We start from the raw sequence: 19,131 nt of genomic DNA, 5'->3' as shown, positions 1-19,131 counted from the left end.
ATTATCATAGAAATGAACACTAAATACTTTAGTTTACAAGTGTAGTTACTAAAATTTTAACTTAACTTCAACAGCTATTTTCCAAAAGCCGGTTTTATTGACTAAACTTAAATTTGTCTCTATTAAAATAAATAAAATGTTAATGACTATGCAGATGTGGTGGTGTTTTATTTTCTAATTTTCTTCCTCTTTAACTAGTGGCTTGACTAGTGGCTTTAACTAGTGGATCAAACCCAGTAATTCTACCTCTAAAGACTCGTTGAATGCCACAGAATCGATTCGGTTGTGTAATCGAATTCAGGTTAGGTTCTCAGGCGTCGATTCTTGTAAACGTTAGAACATTTTGCCTACTGCGTTGCTACTAATCAGTAGCAACAATTGCTAGTTCGATCACATGAGAACCTTCTGCACTGGCTTTGATCTCCTTCTAGCTTTGCGATTGCTCTTCTGGAGATGAGGGTTGGATGGGTAACGCTGGTGCACTCTTCACAATGTTGTGTCACCACAACAAACTAATTATGCTTCTGGTCACCAATCTTTCAGAGTAAACTAAGAAACTTGAGGGCAGTAGCTCTTCAATGCTGCTCCTCTCAAGCCTCCCAGATTCAATTAGTGGATATCGTTTTTTAAACCGAACCAAATTTTATATGGGTACATAACATAAAGAAAAAAAAGATCAAAAGTGGGGTTTTTAAAGGCCAAATGAAAATACTGAAGAAAACACAGAAAGCGAATATTTCGATAAAACAACCGCGATTTGAAAAAAATCCAAACAAATTTGAACTGCCAACGACGGATATTGGCGAATAACTCACTTTATTGTTTGTTAGGTATTTGATTTTAATTCTTTTAATATTTGGTCTTTTATAGAATTTTATTTATTTTATGGGCGTTTTTTTCATTGGTTTTGTTGTATTTTCCGCGCTTGTTTTTTGGTTTTTGTTTTTCCTTGATCATATTATTTTATTCGCGCTAAAGAAGAGAGGGGGTTGTTCTCTCGAAATATTTGCTTTCTGTTTTCTTCAGTATTTTCATTTGGCCTTTAAAAACCCCACTTTCAACCGTTTTCTTTCTTTATGTTATGGCATGCCAATGTGGTTTAAGAAATTATCTTTATATGGGTACATCTTTGGATTCATGGGCCTGTGGCAAGTTTTGATACGCCACATTGCCCCCCAATTTTCATTTATTATCTTAAGCATATCAAAAATACTTCCATAAAAATTGCAACAGAAACTGAGTCATTAACTAAATATATGTGCTATTAAGCTATGAAGGGTGTATCAAATACCATGTAACTGCGGCAATCATTATGCAGGTAGAACTTACCAAAATTTGAAAACATGGGTGAACAGCATGTGGATGATACAAACAAGGCTTTAAGTTCTAACGATATCCCTAGTTTTTTGATTCTACTCTAAGCAGCCATATTTTTGAAAATCCCAGCCACGCAATACTCTTTGAAAGCACTTCCCTCATTAGTAGCGATTTGGGTATTAAACAAGTTGTTACAAAGGTAATAGAAATTAAACTAGAAGTTAAATTAAAGGAAACAGAAATTAAATTAAAGGTAATAGAAATGGCACGATTTTGTTAGCAACGAGAACCTCCTAGCGTTAACTGCTCAAACGCCCTTCTCAGTCCAACTCGCCCAACAAACACTACGCTGGTACGGACATCTCCTTCGCATGCACCCCGACACTCTCGCACGAACGATTTTTGACTTTGATCCCGTGCTGCACGGGGGGAAACGCCCAAGAGGTCGTCCCCCAACCAGATGGAAGGACACGACAGGTGCCTTCTTAGCCATGGCAAATATTCAGGAGGACGTATACATCCTTGCAAGAGACCGGTCTAAATGGAGATGCCAAGCAGCATCGGAAGCATTTCGGCAGGAGCATTAAGTCAAGTAATAGAAATAGGTAATAGAAGCTAAATAACACTTTTTCGTGAAATAGAAAATTGGGAAAATATTCACTCAGCGCATTATACGCAAATTTGATTAAAACGATTTAAAAAGTTACATTGCAAAGCCATTAGTTGATACCAGTGAACCAAGATAAAAAAAGAACTTTTAGGTCTTTTTAGGTCTATAAAAGCAAGGATCGCATTGAAAACACACTTTTGATTTCTTTTTAGCTAAATCACTTTGTTTCATATTTTTTTTTAGCCCTGGTTAAACTATCAAATGATGATTTTAGGACAACAGCATCTTAATTTTTAATTTAGTTTTAATAGTAAATTTTTTTATTGTAAGTCTCATTCTATACTGATCTGTACTTTGGTGATGAAGGCTCTCACAAAGTCGAGATATTCATTTAGAAAATGTTTCACTGTCTTAAAATAGTTCCCCATTATAGTTCCTTTTGTAGTTAGTATTATATAAATAAGCTACATATGTGTTCCGCTATGGGGTACCCTTGTTGGCATTTTAGTTGATATTTGTTAAAATTAATATATGAAATATTGAAATGGCTGAATGTCGAAGTTGCGAACTTCAGTTAGTTTGTTGAGTCAGGGTTCTTTATTATGCTCCGTAGACTGCCGTGCAATAAGTGGGGTAGCAAAGTAGAAATACTACTTGGTAGTTTTCAAATTTGTTGCTAGATTTTGTCTGAAAATATTACTAAAAATACTTTTTGCGCAAAGAAAAAATGTCAAAACACAAGTTGTGCTACTAAATTGTCAAAAGCTTGTGCAATTCTGTCAAATTCTGCAACTAGCAGCTACAGAACTTTTTCCAAGTCTGTCCCTAGATTATCCCTGAACGATCACCATTCTGAAAAAGTAAAGCACATTTCTGAAGCGGAAGAGTTATAGAGCACTCCGGCAAAGGGATCTGCAATTACGTATGCCAAAATATGCGCATTACTATGATTTCAATAACACATATCATAATCACTGGCTCAATTAAGTTTATTTGTGCAGCCTTGGTTTGTGTTTCCATAATTGAAATTTGAGGCCAATATTTGTAAGTGACTTCAAATTTGACCTAGTCAAATTTGATACGGTTCGGTCTCTGAATTCAATAGCTCTCTACTAGCTAAAGAGCCTGTCGGTGGACAGGCACAAACCAGAACAAAAATCTTTGTGAGGACTGGAGATTTTTTTTGTCCATTTCTAGAAAAACTTTCAAACCATTCCCCAAACGTGAGACAAAATAGTGTACTTCCTTAGCCAAACATAAAATTTGAAACCTTTTAGAGACCTACTGACCGTAAGTAATATCTATAATGAGAAATACTCTTCAGGCTACACAAAAAAACAAAAAACATTTACATCTTTTTGTGACAATCATATAGCAGCTGACTAAAAGTATAAATACTCCAGAAAAACACTGGTTTCATCTTCATATTGCATAACGTTACATTATTTGCTAGGCACTATGGGCAATTACTATTTATATAAAGTTTACGATTACCTTAATGCCCGCACATGATACGTACCGTACAGTATATGCCGTAAGGTATATGATATAGTACCGTAGGGTACTATGGACAATCACTATTTATATAAAAGTATGATTACCATAAGGCCCGCACATGATACGTACCGGACGGTATATACCGTACGGTATATGATATAGTACCTTACGGTATATGATATAGTACCTTACGGTACTATGGCCAATTAATATTTATATAAAGTATGAGGCACGCACATGATACGCACCGTACGGTATATGATATAGTACCGTATAATACTATGGACACTTACTATTTATATAAATTATGATTATCTTAAGGCCCGCACATGGTACGCGTAAATAACAATGCTAAATCAAAGTACCAAATAATTCTAATAATAGGGGCGGATCCAGGGGAGATGCACAGGATCCCATGACCCCCAGACAGTTGAAAGTCGCATCAATTGCAGAGATGAAGGGAGTGATAAATACCAGTGAGGGAGTCCAAGTTCCGTTGCCGTCTCCTTCCACCAAACACAAATCATCTATCTGCGCTTGCAAACTTAGTAAACCAATACTAATAAAGAAGGCAGGTGCAGTGAAGATGTTAAAAGTAGAATAGCCAAGGCCCAAGTATTTTTTTCACAGTTGAAAAAAGGTTGGAAGAATAGTAAAATAAACTTGGTAAGAACCAAGATTAGAATGTTAGAGGCTACAGTAATGACAGTGGTTAAGTATGGTTTTGAAGTGTTGGCGTTCTGAGAGACGGAGGAGGGTTGTTAGATGTTTTCTACAGAAATTGTATACGGATTGTTTTGAGCACCAGACTGACCGACCATATCTCAAACAGTAAGCTATATGCAAAATGCGGTTCGATCCCACTTTCTAGGGCTACAATAAGAGAAACATTGAGATGGCTAGGACATCTTCTGCATATAAAGCATGATAGACTACCAAAGATTGCCAGCCAACCATCTACAGCCAAACGAAAAGCAGAAGCAGCAGAAAGCAGCTCCCACCCCTTTCTTCCCAGAAAGGGGTGGGAGCATGCTGCAGGGAAAAATTTACAAGAAATCAGAACTTTTTGGGGCGATGTAAAGAACAAGACTTTGAGTATATTGGGATGGAGAAGCGTGCGATGCTGTGTTGGCATCAGGCAGCTTGGTACTGCAGTGAGTTGTCAGTAGTAGTAGTAGTAGTTACATGCACATTTATATAGCCTACTATATATTGCCTCAACATTTAAAAAGGGGTACAAACTCTCCTTAATCAGCATTATTGTGAAGTTACACTGGAGGACAATCAACATGAATATACAAATATTAAATTCTATGTCAGACAGGCAAAGCATAAACAGGGTAAAACCATATTAATTTAAAAACCATAATGGTAACAATTTTTGGATTTAATTTATCAGACTTAACGATTAGTAATATTGACTTAAACAAGTAGCACAGGCCTATTTTGACCAAAGTCTAGGGAGATATTATAACGAGAAACATTGAACTGAGATTTTATAATTATAACTATTAAAAATAAATAATGGTAAAAAAAGTCTTTCCGATGTCTGTGACACAGTTTTGAGCACTGTCAAACTTTTAATATATCTATCTTTTCTTTGTTTAAATTATCAAAAATTATATTTATGGAATACAGTTTAATCTTAAAATAATAAGAGCTAAGAGCTCATATGGGACTTGTGACGAGGTCGGAACAGTTAAGAGCCAAAAGCTCATATGGCATGAGCTAATTCTAAGAATCAATAGATTGTTTTAGAAAGAAAATCAGATGTTTAATGCCGATCGGGATTCAAAATAAGAGCACTGAGACACGAGGTCCTTCTAAATATCAAAATGCATTAAGATCCGACCACCCACTCGTAAGTTAAAAATACCTCATTTTCTCAAATTTTTTCCCCTCCCTTCAGCCCCCCAGATGGTCGAATCAGATGGTCGAATCGGGGAAATGACTATTTCTAATTTAATCTGGTCTGGTCCCTGATATACCTACCAAATTTCATCGTAATAGTTTATCTTGAAGTGCCTAAAGTAGCAAAACCAGGACCGACAGACAGACAGACAGACCAGCAGAATTTGCGATCGCTTTGTATCACTTGGTAAATACCAAGTGCCATAAAAATTTGAATCTCTCCAAACGTTAAAGGTTTATCTAGATCTTTCCAGAACATATTTTTTTTTCTAATTGTGATATACGTTACCTTTTCAGTTTCTGTGCAATAGAGTAGAAAACATGACAGGGGGGGGGGAGGATTGGAAAACTTTTCACGTCACAACGTCCTTGTTTTAAATAACTTGTTTGTCTAAATGATCTTTCTGTTATAATTATTCGTCATTCGTCACAAAGAAATCTGCGGTTATGAGACATGCAAACGCGAGCATAACGACGAATCTCAGAATCAACATATATTCATCAATAATTTCCTTGTATAGATGACAAAAAATTATATTGTTCTAAAACTTGAATCTTTAAATTCATGATAATAATTTTAACATTTCCTCAGCGTCAATTTCCAAACTGTGAAGATTATTATTAAAATAACAATGTTACAACAATTAAGATTACAACCAATTAATTCAAATTACAATTAAAATTTACAGTTACTATTCCTCACTTTCTATGACAAGATAATAAAAGCTCAAATGGGGATAAGTCCTTTTATAAGGCAGTGAAATAGAAAAAAAAAGTTCTGGATATTTTGATCATATATACAGATGATGGAAACTGTACAAGCGACCGAAATATAGAGAGCTTTTTGAATCTGTTTCACTGTCTAATAAAAAGTCTTAGCTCTATTAGAACTTGTATTTGCTCATAATAATACATAAAGTCAAAAAACAATTATTAAAATAAAAATAATAATAACGTACCTTTCCAGTTTCTGTGACGAAGAGTTGAAGGTCTGGTGAGGGTTCAGTCAATTGTCTTAATATTTCCACAACTTCCTTGTCCCAGCCACCACTACTCGGCTCAGAGGTCTTGTCTAGCTTCACGGGCATCGACAAAGCAGGGACACCCAGAATTTCATCATCCAAAATGTATAGATCATATCGATCCTTCTTTAGACTCTTTCCAATATCGACAAGAAGGGCAACAATAAAGTCAGGCTCGGATTCAACGATTCGGATCACCTGACAGCGGTACCTACAACGAACATAAAATTCAATCTGATGGGTATCTGCCAGTTTTGGTTTGGTTACATTTTGACCCTATTTGAACTAGAATTGTCACTTTATAGCAGATAAATTTGCCACCTTTTTATGAAACCAACTAGTGATGTGCAATGTCTACAATGAGAAAATTCGCTTGTCTTTAGACTGCAGGCAAAAAACATATTATTAAGGTCAAAATGTGTAGGCTATACGAAGAAAAGGAATAAGAGTTTTTTTCTTTGTTTTAAAGCGAAGCCTCAATTGAACTTGCACTTAAGTTTTTTGAATAATAAAGAAACCTGACAAAAAATTCAAGGGGTTGGTGTTTTTCAGACCAATTTTCATGTTGGAAAACTTTCCCTACCCACCATCCTTATTGAAGATAAATACAAAAATTAAATTTTCCATTATACAGTAAAATTTTCCGCAATAATTTGGTGGTTGTCATCTCCTTAGCAACTACTTATAACGCTAACAATATTGTCCTTGAAATGTGGGATAAAAGTTAAATTATCCCTCCCCATACCCTACAAATTGATCTAAAGGATTTCTCACAAGAATTTGAAAATTTTGCTCCGAAGTGCACTTTTCAAGGCTTCAGACCCATTCGTATAGAAAGATCCGCTGACCTCTTCATTACAGGTTCTCGAGATACTAGGCAATATTAACAAACGAAAAGAAACTAAGCGATATTAATAAACAAAAAAACAAAAACAAAAACAACAAAATATTGATAGAGGAAAACTAAAAAACAAACGAAATTTTTTTCGTACAGTTGTTTCCCAATACATCATTTTAAGACCAATAAAATTATTTTACCTTTTTTTATCATATCAAATAACTGAAAAAATCACACATATAAGGAAAATAAGCTAAATATTGTCGGAAGTGCCACAGAAGAGGTGCGCACACACAGAACAGGACATGCTTTCGGTTCTAATTTGGTAAAAATAATCTTTTTGCGGCACAAAATGGCTGAAAAATTACTTTGCTGGGGCAAGATCTATTTGCTTGCTTAAAAGAAGCACAGAAACAAAACTTTTGTCCTAAAATGGAATAAAATTTTCGTTTTGCAGCATATAATAGCTGAGAATAACACTTTGCTGAGGCAAGATCTATTTAGTTGCTGAAGAGGCTGAATTTTCGTTTTGCAGCACTTAATGGCTGAAAATAACACTTTGCTGAGGCAAGATCTATATAGTTGCTGAAGAGGCTGAATTTTTATATATTCTTATCCCCCCAGAATTTTTTCTGAGTGTACCACCGCGTAAGATTTTAAATTCGTGTCCAAAAACACCCCCCCCCGTAACTACACAATCGCATAACGTTCACCGTTTACGCTTTAAACTAGTTTAAAACGTTAAAATGCCCTTTTAGGTAAAACCCCAGCCAAAATACAAACAGGCATGTGATGGTGACCTTTATTCGAAAGTTCATTTATTAAACCTCCTTTAGAGAAATTTAATTTATTTAATTTATTAAATTAATTTATTTAAGAAATTTAATTTATTTATTAAACCTTAAATTTAAACATTAAAATTTATTTAAAATCTATTTATTATTTATTACATCTATTTATTTATTTATAAATTTAATTTATTAAACCTCTTTTGAATCCGACTGAGTAATTTTCATTAAGATCGCCCTATAATCGGGGGCGCCTCCTCTCTTTTATAAAACTATGTGAATTTTTCCTTTGCAAACAAGTTTTGCAAAAAACTTTTAAAATAATTAATCTTTCATACCTGGAATTAATTAGCAGATTATTTTGATCAGCATTAGAACCAAATTTCTTTTGATGTACACATTTCTGAGTTTCTTGGAATACCATGATCAGTTGACAAGAGTCGCTCTTTACTTACTGTTCATTAGCAAGAACCGTTACGAAAAAAAGAAAAAAAAAAACATAATCTATTATCTTTATACATATTCTTGCAAATTTTTTTTTTTAATACGGCCATTCTCATGCTTCCCAATACATTTAGTTATTATCTGATTGTGTTTGCAGTTTTGTTTGAAACCTTACCTTACCTTACCTTTTTTTGAAACCTTACCTTAGTAATGAAATTCCTTATTTGATTGGATTTTTGTATTAAAACACAAAAGCTCAAAAACATCATATGTTTTCCCATCTTTTAGAGCAAGCCTGGCCAACAATACCCTACATATTTTAGCCTCTCAGTATCATTCAGAAGGAGATCAATTTTAGGTTTTCATTCTAGATATTAAATATTATGACATTAAAACAAATGAAAAGAACCAAAATGAAAACAGACAAATGAAAACAAAGCTTTTCTTGCGCATCAGTTAGCAAAAAGCCAAATTTTTTCACCTCCCTCTTTTCGCTCAAAAATTCGTGAAGAAATTTGGAAAAAAAGGAGAAGCAACCAAACTAAATTCAAATTTGCCAAGAGAAATATTGTTTGTGGAAATCCTCAAGGCTCGCCACAAACTAATCTTACCAAGCCAGTTGGTCATTATATGACTAATAAAATCTGGCACATATGGGCCTGGGATAGATATTTCCAAAAATAAATTTTATCCTAAAAGTTCTAAGATCACCGTGCCCTTCCATGACAAAACAAAGAAGAGATTCTTAAAAATAAATAACAGGTCTCTGACCAATGGAAAACTACATTTTTCTGGATGTTGGGTTACTGCAGTGCCGGTTCTGGCCTCCCTTGCATACAGGACAAAATGTTGATTAGCACCTCACCACCAGTCTTCCAAAAATTTACAGGCCAAATTTAAACAAAATTTTCAGTTATAAAAAAAAAAATCCATTTTCAATTTGATTTTTCCTACATTAGCCTCTTTAAAATTATTAATTATCAATGGAAAATTAGATAAAAAGATATGGGAGAAATAAACATTTCGGATTTCAATTTGCTTATACTTGCTGCCAACAGCACCCCTTACTTTATTTTAATAAAAATAAATTACAACCGTTAGATTATTTATTTGAAATTTTGAACCCCTAAAATTTCTGCCTCCCCAACTTTGAAATCACCTCGGGGTTCAGTTGGTCAGTGTAAAATTCTCACCTCCTACAACACTCAAGTTGGAAGAGGGGAAATAGGAGCCTTTTTCAGGTGTTTGGTTAGTAAAAAGAGAAAACAGACTGATTTTCTCAATATACAGAAAATTATCACATAATTACAAATATCTTAACTTGCACTCACGCCACACCGTTTTATTGAAACAAGGAATAGTTATTTCATTGATTGATAGGGTTTTAGAATTTGTTCTCGTAAGTACCTGGATGCTGATCTATTGTTTTTTAGAGCAGAGATCTCGGCCGAAATACTTTGTAACATTTTTTCGTTTTCACAAGGTGGAACTATCTTCTATTATTTTTCTTTTTTGCTTGTATCTTTTTCTCGTCTTGTTAAAATTGTTATAAAAGTAAGAAAAGTGAATATCTAACATGTGTACTTTTCTTCTTTTTTTGCGTCTTAGGCAAGAGCGTATCCAGGGGGCGGGGTTGACCCAGCCCCACCCCATTGGAATAGTATATCCCAATATACTATTGGAATGCATATATAATTAAAAAGATTAAATAGTAAATATAAGACAAATCAAGAGACAAGAATAGTAAAATAAGAGACAAGGCAAGCATGGAAATAATGCAGAGCTTCAGGATTTGGATTCTAAAATTTTAAATAGCTAAGTCTGTCATAACTAAAATTTTGATAGCTATTGAAACCGTTCTACGAAACTGTGTCATTATTTGCGGATAGCAATATAGCTATCAGCAATGCAAAGAAAGAAGAATTACTCCTGACATCGATGAACGATAATGTGAACAGGTTAGATTCTTGGTTAAGGTAAATAGGCTTAAATAGTCATTTTCCCCGGATCTCCTGTTTTTTATCCCTATATTCATGAAATTGTAACGCACTGTAGAATTTTAAAACGTGCTTTATTGATTAAGTACCTGGGTTATATTGATGAAATTCAATCTTTCAAGTGCCATGCACAGTCTGTGTGTGAAATTTTGTCTCGTAAACTAGGTATAATGAGATAACTTAAACATTTTTTCCCTACTTATGTCCTACACCTCCTTTATTTTCCCCTTGTCCATCCATATATACTTTATTGTATTAGCGTTTGGCTTGGTACATTTGCTTCCATTGTCCGGCCTGTACAAGTTCTTCAAGATAATGCCGTTCGATGATTGGCTGGCCTACAACCTCGGGATTCGAAACAGAACGTCTTCGAGCGAAAAAGATACTGTCAGCTTCTGGACTACAATATGGAACGCCTAGACTACGATTCAGTACAGAACTTCTACGAGCAAATAAGGATACTGCCAGCTTCTAGGCTACAATACGGAACGTCTGGACTACGATTCGGTACGGAGTGAATAAGGATACTGCCAGCTTCTGGACTACGATAGTTATAAATACATTGGTTTATTTTTAGGCTACAACATTTAGGCTAGAACAGAGAGCTAAAAATAACAGTGATATTTTCTTTTGTTTAAGAGAGAAATTAAAGATCTCCTTTCTAGTAAGTATGAATTTTAATCATTTTGTTGTTGTTTTTTCAGGGGGGGGGGGGTGTAAAAATAATTGAATCATTTATTATGGCCTCTTGGGCATATGGTTTTAAAAGTAAAATTGAAATTGTTTAGTTGCAAGGTTTGCGGCTTGTTACTTATTTATTATAATTTATTAAATTCTACATTACTTTTAAGTATATTTTTGCCAACCTTTGGACAAGTTTTTTTTACTTCTCGGGGTAGCTGTTACCACTGATGTTTTTTTTTTGTTTAATAAGTATGCCTCTCTGTATTCTGTTGATCCTGATTTTATCTGTTCCTCGTTTTATTCCACGTTGTTAAGTTTTTTAAACTTCCAATTTCGGTTTTTATTTCTCTTGCCTTCCACTTTGTTTGTTTTTGTAATTTTATTTTTATTCGGTTTTTTTCGTTCGTATTCATGTAAAAAAAAAAAAAAAAAAAAAAAAAAAAAAAAAAAAAAAAAAAAAAAAAAAAAAAAAAAAAAAAAAAACTCCGACATGTTTCGTGCTCTTATAGGACTGAAGAAGAGAAGCGGCTGTCCTCTTGAAATATAAAAAAAAATATCTTGTTTCGTCCAGTATTTTCGTTCGCCTTAATTGAAAATTGTTTCAAATCAGTCCAGGGGCAGATACAGCGCAAAATCTTGGGGGAGACCCAATGTAACAAAGGCACCAATGAGTAAAATCTTGGGAGGGGCAATGTGACAAAGGTGCCAATATTTGACCAAAATGACAAATTTATTCAAAAAAAGAAAAAGATCAGCCAGTTGTCTCCTTTAGATTTAGTTCTTTGTTTTGTCACAGTAAGCCAATCCGGATTTAGTTTTTTATTCGCAAGAGATGACAAAAACTGCTTTCTTTTTGCCAAACGAAGCTTAATCCCCTAATATTTCTATTTCCAATAAAAACAGCCGCCCTAGCCGAGTGGTTAGTACTCCGGACTTGAAACCCTGAGGTCAGGGGTTCGAGTCCTGGTGTCACTGCTTATTTGATTTGGAACCGAGGTCAGTGGTATGACTCTGTAAGCTCTGCCAGCCAGAGTCGACCCCACTCTAAAAGGGTACCTGGATAAATCTAGGGAAAAACACGGGAAGCGTCGGATGACTTTCCTTCAATCAATCATTGCAATCCCGGTCAAAGGCAGCGAATCAGGAGATTCGCAACACAGATCATTCGCCAGCATATAAAAAAAAGTTTACAAAGTTTACAAAAGTTTGCAAAGTAGGAGAAATTCGAAGATAAGAGAAAAAATAAGTAGAAAAGAAACGTGAATTAAAGGCTTACCAAAAGTTTTCATAACATAGGGCATAGTTAGCACCCACTTTGCATTCTCCTTCAAGTTTTTTCCGGTTGCCAACCTTTTGAAGATGACTACTAACTCGTTTGTAATCATCATTTTTGGATACTGGCCGAATGGTTATGAAATGTGGGTTTCTAACAAACAAGACTTCCACCTGTTAAGAAAAGGATTAACCATATAGAATTGATTTATTAACCATATACATTGATTCATACAGAAGTATATATACTAGTTCTGAAAATTTTTATAAAATTTTATGAAATATTAGTTATGAAAATTGGTTATGAAATTTGGGTTTCTAACAAACAAGACTTCCACCTGTTAAGACAAAGATTAACCATATAGAATGGATTTATTAACCATATACATTGATTCATACAGAAGTATATATACTAGTTCTGAAAATTTTTATAAAATTTTATGAAATATTAGTTATGAAAATTGGTTATGAAATTTGGGTTTCTAACAAACAAGACTTCCACCTGTTAAGAAAAGGATTAACCATATAGAATTGATTTATTAACCATATACATTGATTCACACAGAAGTATATATACTAGTTCTGAAATTTTTTTTAAAATTTTATGAAATATTAGTTATGAAAATTGGTTATTACATGTGGGTTTCTAACAAACAAAACTTCCACCTGTTAAGACAAGGATTAACCATATAGAATGGATTTATTAACCATATACATTGATTCATACAGAAGCATATATATTAGTTATGCAAATTTTTATGGAATATTAGCTATGAAAATTGGTTATGAAATCTGGGTTTCTAACAAACAAGACTTCCACCTGTTAGGAAAAGGATTAACCATATAGAATTGATTTAATAACCATATACATATATTCATACAGAAGTAATTTTATTAGTTATGCAAATTTTTATAAAATTTTATGAAATATTAGTTATGAAAATTGGTTATTACATGTGGGTTTCTAACAAACATGACTTCCACCTGTTAAGACAAGGATTAACCATATAGAATGGATTTATTAACCATATACTTTGATTCATACAGAAGCATATATATTAGTTATGCAAATTTTTATGGAATACTAGCTGTTGGGGTGGCGCTTAGCGCCACCCCAACACCTAGTTGGTGGGGGCGCTTCGCGCTCCCCCCAAGCCCCCCGCGCGCGTAAGTCGTTACGCGCCATATTAGTTACGCGCCATTGTAGTTGTGTCCCTGTGTACCACCTATGAATATAGATAGATTTATATATGTGTTTTAAACTACGTAAAACTTGCGAATATACAACATTCTTGGCTTTCCCATTGTCTGTGCATATACAAAGCCTTATGTACTAGTAATGACGTCATATGCCAACGCTCTTTTTACAAACAAACAAACATGCATACACACAACTCGTTTTTATAAAGATAGATAGATAGATAGATACAATACAAATTAACTGCGTAAAACTTGTGAATATACAACATTCTTCGCTGTCCAATTGTCGCTGCATATAAATAGATTGTCAGGTTTACTGACCCTCGAACATGCAACGTACAATTGTCCATGGGAAAAACAATCAGTATTAAGTTCTATACCATTGACCTTGAGCTTTGTTAATGGTGATTGCAAATGCTAATCGAATTGGGAATTGCAATCTTTTAAATTGAAAAGGCAGATCCGTTGGAATCATGGGAATGAGAGGAATAAGAACAGCCTCACCCTCAAAAGGTCCTGTCAAAATTGTGGCCTCTATTAGGTTTTCCATTGTTTTTTTTACGGCAAGTCGCGTGCCATTGCAAAGCTTTGCTGGGTTGATATTTCTTAAAAGTATTATTGGTACGCCTATTTTTAGTTGTAGCACGTGTGGTGGAAACCCTGAAAGATCCACGGAATTTAAAAATTCAGATGGATAATTAACCGCTTCATTTGGTTCCAAAACTGTGTCGACTGACTTGTAAAGGACTGCCTGGTCTCGAATCTTGGTCAAAACAATATTGTTGATTTCGTGGACGTCTATATTTTTGGGTGCAAGAATCGCTCTTTCACTTAGCCATTTATTATTTTTATAATTGTTTAGAATATTCGGAAATACTTTTTCAATCAATTCATTTTTGGACGTCACGAAATTACAGAAATCAGCAGGTAGTTGTATACATCCTGAAATTGAGTCTACTGGGAGCTTTCCGTTTCCAATTGCCAGCAATGGATCTGAAAATGTTTGACCAGAGTCATCGTTTTGCAATCGGACACGCATATTTGTAGTTAATTTTAATGTTTTTACGTGTGCCCATAAATTAGAATTTTTCAGGCAAGCATTCATTTAGTCTGCAGGGGTTGATCTAGGTATTATAGGTAATGTTTGCCTGAAATCTCTCGCAAGCAATATTAATGTGCTGCCAAAGGGTTTCGACTTCCCTCGCAAATCTTTCAAGCATTGATCCAGAGCCTCGAGCGATTTTTTGTGTGCCACTGTGCACTCATCCCAAATAATAAGTTTGCATTGCTGCAATACTTTACCCATCCCAGATGATTTGGAAATGCACGTGGGAGTTTCTGTAGAATGCAAATTCAGAGGCAATTTCAAAGCGGAATGAGCAGTTCTTCCACCAGGCAGCAATGTTGCGGCTATTCCGGACGACGCAATTGCCAACGCTATATCATTTTTTGATCGAATTGATGCCAGACTCAGTTTTATCACAAACGTTTTACCAGTACCTCCGGCGCATCCAAAAAGAAAATTTCTCCAACTTTGTTATCAACACAATGCATTATCGTATCATAAATGTCTTTTTGTTTCGACGTTAACTTGGAAATGTTATTTTGTACATACGACAATAGATCACTCGTACTGTAACTTTGTTCACGATCCAATTCTACACATGTCGAAACAGCAGCGATACGGTTAGGTGAAGGCATTCCCAAATCCTGAAGAGGTTTGTTTGCTATACGCACGCACAAATCTTCTATAATAACTAAAGTGTAGTTATAAATTTCTGATGTAAAATCAAAACTCATATCTGCCGTCTCTAACTGTTTTCGATGGAGTATATCTTCGAACATTTTTGACTTATATTTTTCCCATAACTCTGTAGGAGCTGATGGAGAGCAAGTTGTTAAAATGATGCCAAACAATGCACGAATTTGACTTGGAGTTGACGTTTCGCACGCGTCATTGATGCAGTTATCCCAGTGTTGGTCATTCTCCAATAAATTCAGAGCTTGGCATGCACTACGGTAAGTGTCATGTATAGTACCGTTTACAGTTCTCAAATACTCAAAGGATGTCGGACCGGGTACATTCACCAAAAGCAGGCGTAGAAAGAAGCATTCATGTTGATTGGGGTGAACGGTGTAGAGTTTTCCTATCGTGGTATCTTTGAAGATGGTAGGTTGTCAGTCGACTGACTTACCCTGTTTTCGACGTTCAAATACTTTATTTTTAGTATTCCACGTGTAATACGAAGGCACTTCAGTATACAGCAATTTTTTTGCAAAAGAATCATTTTTGTAAAGCGAAAAGAAAGCGGTTAACTTTGTATCCGGTGGATTCAGGGCTCTTTGTTGCACGTTGGTTTCCGAGAAATAAACATGTTGACCATTCTGTAAATGTACCGCTAAGTGAACAACAGCTGGACTATGTTCATATATCGGAAATGAAAGAATTCGCCAAACAGCTTCATTACTGCTTATGTATCTTCCGGCCTGATATTGTACGATTTCGTCGATATCTTTGATTTCGGGCTGCAAGCCAAAAACTGCCATGTCACTGCCTTTGTTGACGTATTTACATATGAATTTGATTGCCTTTACGGAGTTACAGTATTCAACGTTTATGTGTGCATTAAATGTTTTTGACAATAATGGGGAATATGGAACAACCCACTGGTTATCTACTTCGATGGTGGTACCGTTACGCTTCTTTATTATTGCTGTTTTACCGCCATCTTCAGTAGATCTTCTTCTATATTGTGGGTAACCATCATTGCCAGAATGTCATGTCTATGAACCGCCGATTGTCCTTGAAGTAAAAGCTGCTGTATCTCGTCCCAAGATTGATTACATGTAAATGTAATAAATAAATCTGGACGACCATAGAGACGAACATACGCAATAGCATCTTGAGCATATTCATGCATATGACGGGGACTGCCAGCATATGACGAAGGTAAAATTGTTAATCTTCCAACGTTTGTGGTATTACCGTCATTTACAACTGCATCTCGCAAATGAAAGTATTGTTCAGAGCGGAGCTTGGTCTGATTCAGGCGGATATATAGCAAACGTTCTGATTCAATTGTAGCATACATATCAACGACGTATTGGTGAAATAATTGACGGCATTTTAAAATATAATTTTCTTCATCCTGCCGAATCATTAGTCTATAGGAATAATAATGCATTGCACTGCATTTCTTATTCATTTCTTTGTTAGTGGCTGGATTCATCAATTTAATATTATAGTGATAGCCGTCGGCTCCATCCCAAAAAATGATAGGATATTGTAGGGCATCGTAGCATCGATGAGTTTCAGCAATTCTTAACAACTGAGCGTTTCGCTTATGAAGAATAATATCTCGAGGTAAAAACTGATCACCGACCATAACGATTGCCACTTCGTCGGTAGTTGGAGCATTGATCTACGCACATGTTGGCCAGGAGGCGTTTTGTCAGCGGAAATAACAATTTTATGCGTATAAGTAGGCATCAAATTGATGGCTGTTTTGAACAGACGTACTAAATTATTATTTTCGTGGAAAAGATGTTGCAATTGGGAAACGATTGTCCTTTTAACGTTGGGAGAAATTTCGCAACGTGCATTCAATTCAGAATTTCTATCACTGATGAAGTACAATTGTAAAGATTTATGATTCTCGCCTGAGAATGGTAGAAGGGACCCTGCTCTATGATAAATTTGCCCTTTTACTTTGAAAGTAGACATAAATTGATCTGGATTTTCGATTTGGGCTCCAAACGACGTCATTTGGAAACATGAGTTATATTTTCTGATTTGTGATAAAAAAAAACGCTTAGATTCTGACGTAGTTCCAGCAAGGAAAGTCTTCAATGGCTCTGGTGGTGCAGCCAATAGAGGAAGTTTAACTTTTCCTGAGGCGCAACACATTCCCATTGTTTCACCATTGAATTTCAAGGCCTTGCAATAGGGACAAATTTTAGACATAGTCCCGATTTGAACACATCTACTCAAGCTATAATCATCGACTGGGCTGTACCTGAATGCCAGGCGATAACTTTCAGGTTGCTCTGATTCCTCGGCACGCTTTCTTTTCTTACTTTCTCTATCAGCAGCAAGCCTGATTTCTTGCTGTTCTTGTGATTCCTCGGCACGCCTTCTTTTTTCACTTTCTCTTTTAGCAGCAAGTCATGTTTTCATGTTGCTCTGGTAGTTCCTCGGCATGCCTTCTTTTTTCACTTTCTCTTTTAGCAGCAAGTCTGGTTTCATGTTGCTCTGGTAGTTCCTCGGCACGCCTTCTTTTTTCACTTTCTCTTTTAGCAGCAAGTCTAGTTTCGCGTTGCACTGGTAGTTCCTCGGCACGCTTTCTGTTCTTTCTTTCTCTATCAGCCTCAAGCCTGTTTTCTTGCTGTTCTTTTGATTCCTCGGCACGCTTTCTTTTCTTACTTTCTCTATCAGCAGCAAGTTTTTTGGCATAGACTCTTTGAGCATCTTCCTCGGCTGTTGCCATTGTAAGTTCATCAGTCATTTTACAGTTAAACATTAATAGATTTCTCCGTGAACGCATGTCTTAAATACCTTTAATGACGTCATCGTCATAACAAAAATGACGACAACAAACTTCATGACGTCAGTCAACACACAAACATGACATCACCCGACAGACCCACACACACACAGACAACTTATTTATATATATATATAGATTAGCTATGAAAATTGGTTATGAAATCTGGGTTTCTAACAAACAAGACTTCCACCTGTTAGGAAAAGGATTAACCATATAGAATTGATTTAATAACCATATACATATATTCATACAGAAGTATTTATATTAGTTATGCAAATTTTTATGAAATTTTATGAAATATTAGTTATGAAAATTGGTTATGAAATTTGGGTTTCTAACAAACAAGACTTCCACCTGTTAAGAAAAGGAATAATCGTATAGAATTGATTTATTAACCATATACATTGATTCATACAGAAGTATATATATTAGTAATATTCACTCTTAAAAATTTAGTTGCGAATTCAAACAAATTTTGTTCCTTTAAGTATCAATTTATTGAGGCGGAAAACTTTTATCAAGCAACTAGGCAATTCTTATGGGTAGTTCTTTAGCGCAAGAGCCACATAGATTATTGTTTATAATTCTTATAAATAAAAGCAAGAACACTAGAAGAGACAAACCTATGCGAACATGATAACCATTTTAGATTAGATCAGTTTATTAGACATAAAGAAGCCACAAAGCCAAGCATCATAGTTAAGCATTTTATATTCGAGACCTAGTCATTTACTGTACTCAGAACGAATAAATCTTTTAAGAGCTGGCAGATGTAATTTTAAAGTATTGTAGCATACCTGGAACTTGCTGCTCAACCTGCCTGAGGCTTTGAATCAAAATCTAGAAGCTATGGGCATTAAGCCATGACTAATTGTAGAAAAAAGCCAAGAAAGATAGTCCGATTGAGTGAGAGGCAAATCTGGCATAAGCCCTTATTATTAGGATTGTATAAAAATGATGTCAGTTCATTTGTTAATATATAAGTCTACCTCTCATCCATCCAT

The 19,131-nt window shown here is 35.1% G+C and overlaps 1 protein-coding gene across 2 annotated transcripts in view; it reads right to left on the bottom strand.

Moving 5' to 3' along the window:
* Positions 1–6,194: 6,194 nt before the first annotated feature.
* LOC136038514 (uncharacterized) overlaps positions 6,195–19,131 on the bottom strand; it is an 88,326-nt gene continuing 75,389 nt past the window's right edge. Inside the window, exons 10-11 of one of the 2 annotated variants that reach the window (XM_065721614.1) lie at positions 12,385–12,554; positions 6,195–6,568 (exon numbers count right to left, since the gene is read on the bottom strand). In XM_065721614.1, coding sequence (XP_065577686.1) covers positions 6,220–6,568; positions 12,385–12,554 — 519 coding nt within the window. In that variant the 3' untranslated portion in view covers positions 6,195–6,219. Of the gene's footprint in view, positions 6,569–12,384; positions 12,555–18,412; positions 18,482–19,131 lie in introns of those variants that run through there. The other variant, XM_065721615.1, reaches the window with a different exon arrangement.

Source organism: Artemia franciscana, chromosome 18 (genome assembly GCF_032884065.1).
Source record: "Artemia franciscana chromosome 18, ASM3288406v1, whole genome shotgun sequence".
NCBI lineage: Eukaryota > Metazoa > Arthropoda > Branchiopoda > Anostraca > Artemiidae > Artemia > Artemia franciscana.
This window is presented reverse-complemented; position numbering and strand designations above follow the sequence as displayed.